This window comes from Crocodylus porosus, unplaced genomic scaffold (genome assembly GCF_001723895.1).
Source record: "Crocodylus porosus isolate Cpor-Errol unplaced genomic scaffold, CroPor_comp1, whole genome shotgun sequence".
Classification (NCBI taxonomy): domain Eukaryota; kingdom Metazoa; phylum Chordata; order Crocodylia; family Crocodylidae; genus Crocodylus; species Crocodylus porosus.
The window spans coordinates 930812-932950 of NW_017728916.1; the positions used below are offsets into that span (position 1 = coordinate 930812).

Sequence of the window (2139 nt, forward strand, 5' to 3'; positions counted from 1 at the left end):
AGGGCCAGGGGCTGTGGGGAAGGAGGGAGTATCTGTGTTCTTAAAAAAACAGGTCTCCTTTTAATGGAATCAGCCAGTTACCAGAATCAAATCACCATTTCCCAAAGTGATTCCAAGAGGAGGAATCCACTGTACAGAGGTGGTCAGAGCCAGAGATCGTGGAGGAGGGGAAACCATGAAGCCCCAAGCCCCCGTGGAAAAATAATCTGGAAATGTGTCAGGACTAGGACTTCTGCCAGTTACAAAATGCAGGTGTGACAGTTTGCATGTGTGGGGGTGAGACTGTACATATGCATTTCTGAGAGAGGGCTCTGCGTGCACAAGTTTTTGAAGGCAATGTAAGCAATACCCACACTGCATCTTGCTTTCTCTATCCCCTTCTCTATTAAAGAAACAAAATACAAGTATTTCTGCTTCCCCAGTCAAGGAAGGAACACACTAATCTACCTTCTCCCTGTGCATACATACTAAGTTTGTCTTGTTCTCATTGCTTCACAGCCAGTCTGTCTTCCCTCTCTCTCTCTCTCTCTGTTTTTCACCCGTACACTCATACATACAATAACCAGGGGGTGCAGGGCTTGGCATGCAGCATCTAAAATATCCCCTAAAGAGTGGCTATAGCTGTGGATGATAAACCCCTCTTTCTCCCAGGACCCAAGGGGAGACAGTGGTCTCTTAGTCTGATGTATGACTTAAGACTGAAGGAAATGGAGACACTCTGTCCTGAGAACTGTACTGACATTAGTTTCCTATGGAAACTAGGCATGCTGTCTTTCTTCCTTAAGATCCCTAAGTAAGTTTGTTTCAGGGGGACTTGCTGCCTTTGTGCTGTGGGTAGTGGGTGGAATATCAGACAGCAGACTCCCCAGGGCTTCATTTGCTGTATTTGTTGCGTTTATATGTATTTGCCAGGGGATTAGATTGCCATTGTTTTCATACACTACATAAACCCAGATGCAAAAAGAAAAGTAATACAATTACAGGGAATAGTTACTCAGTGCCATCTACTGCAATCTCTTCCAATGCATAATCAAACCCCTCTACCTTTAGCATCTGATGGAGTAAGCTGTAGCCTACGAAAGCTAATGCTCCGCTGAATGAGTTAGTTTACAAGGTGCTACTCTGTCCTGCCTTCTGGCTCCCTGCCATTGGAAGCCAATTTTAAATATCCCAAATAGTAAAACTGCCACCGATGCCCTTGTGAGACTTTCTCAGCCTAGTAATCTCACCTTCAAAATGGCTTTCTCAATATTAAGTCAGCACTCACCTTTTCTTCTGTTCATCCTTTTAATTTTTAGGTGTGTAAATTCCCTATGGAAAGTTTGGTGCCCTTTTCATGGGCAATACTTTCCTCAAAGGTTATTTTGGTTTTCAAACCCAATTGTATGAGATTGATTTGCCTGTTGAACTATTTCTTTCCTCTCCTTCTTGCCCTCCCTGATACACATTATTGTAATCCATACTTGACATGCCCCAAGAGGTTAAATGCTGTCTATCCTCTAGGTGCGTTTTGTGAGCAGTACCTGGGTGTTTGGAAAGCTGATGTGCCATATAAGCCGGTTTGTTCAATACTGCTCTGTCCACGTGTCTGTGCTCACCCTTGCAGCTATTGCACTGGATCGACACCAGGTAGGTAATCCTGAACTCAAAGCATCCCTGCATTTCCTAGAACATTTGGTGCTTTCCTTCAAACTTCGGCGTCTAGAATCCTGTGATTTTGCAAGAATCTCAGCCTATATACTAGCCTGGGAAAGTCTGACAAAGACATTGGCAGAAGTATTATATATATATTTATATAAAAATAAAGGGCTTAGTCTGTCCGTCTGTCTGTCTGTCCATAACACTTTTGGAGCACTCTGACTGGTTACTGAAACAACCAATCGGAGTGCTCCAAGTGTGTTATGAACAGGAGTTGTTGGTGGTACGGTGGAGCACTGCCATGATGGTGGGGACAGAGCGGGGGGGGGGGCAGGCCCTACTCCTTGGAGGTAGTGGTGGCATGGGGTGCTAGCAGAGGGGGACGGAGGGGACAGCAGGGCAAGCTTGGGACAGCAAGGGGAGTTGGGGGGCTTGTGGAAGAGCCCCCCATGCCGTGTGAGACAGTGGGGGCAGCAGGGATCACCCCGCACCTGGCAGCAG

The 2139-nt window shown here is 46.0% G+C and overlaps 1 protein-coding gene across 1 annotated transcript in view; it reads left to right on the forward strand.

The window, feature by feature from the left end:
- Positions 1–2139, forward strand: part of LOC109310875 (probable G-protein coupled receptor 83) — a 9238-nt gene that overhangs the window by 2343 nt on the left and 4756 nt on the right. Inside the window, exon 2 of the mRNA XM_019536214.1 lies at positions 1504–1629. Coding sequence (XP_019391759.1) covers positions 1504–1629 — 126 coding nt within the window. The remainder of the gene's footprint in view (positions 1–1503; positions 1630–2139) is intronic.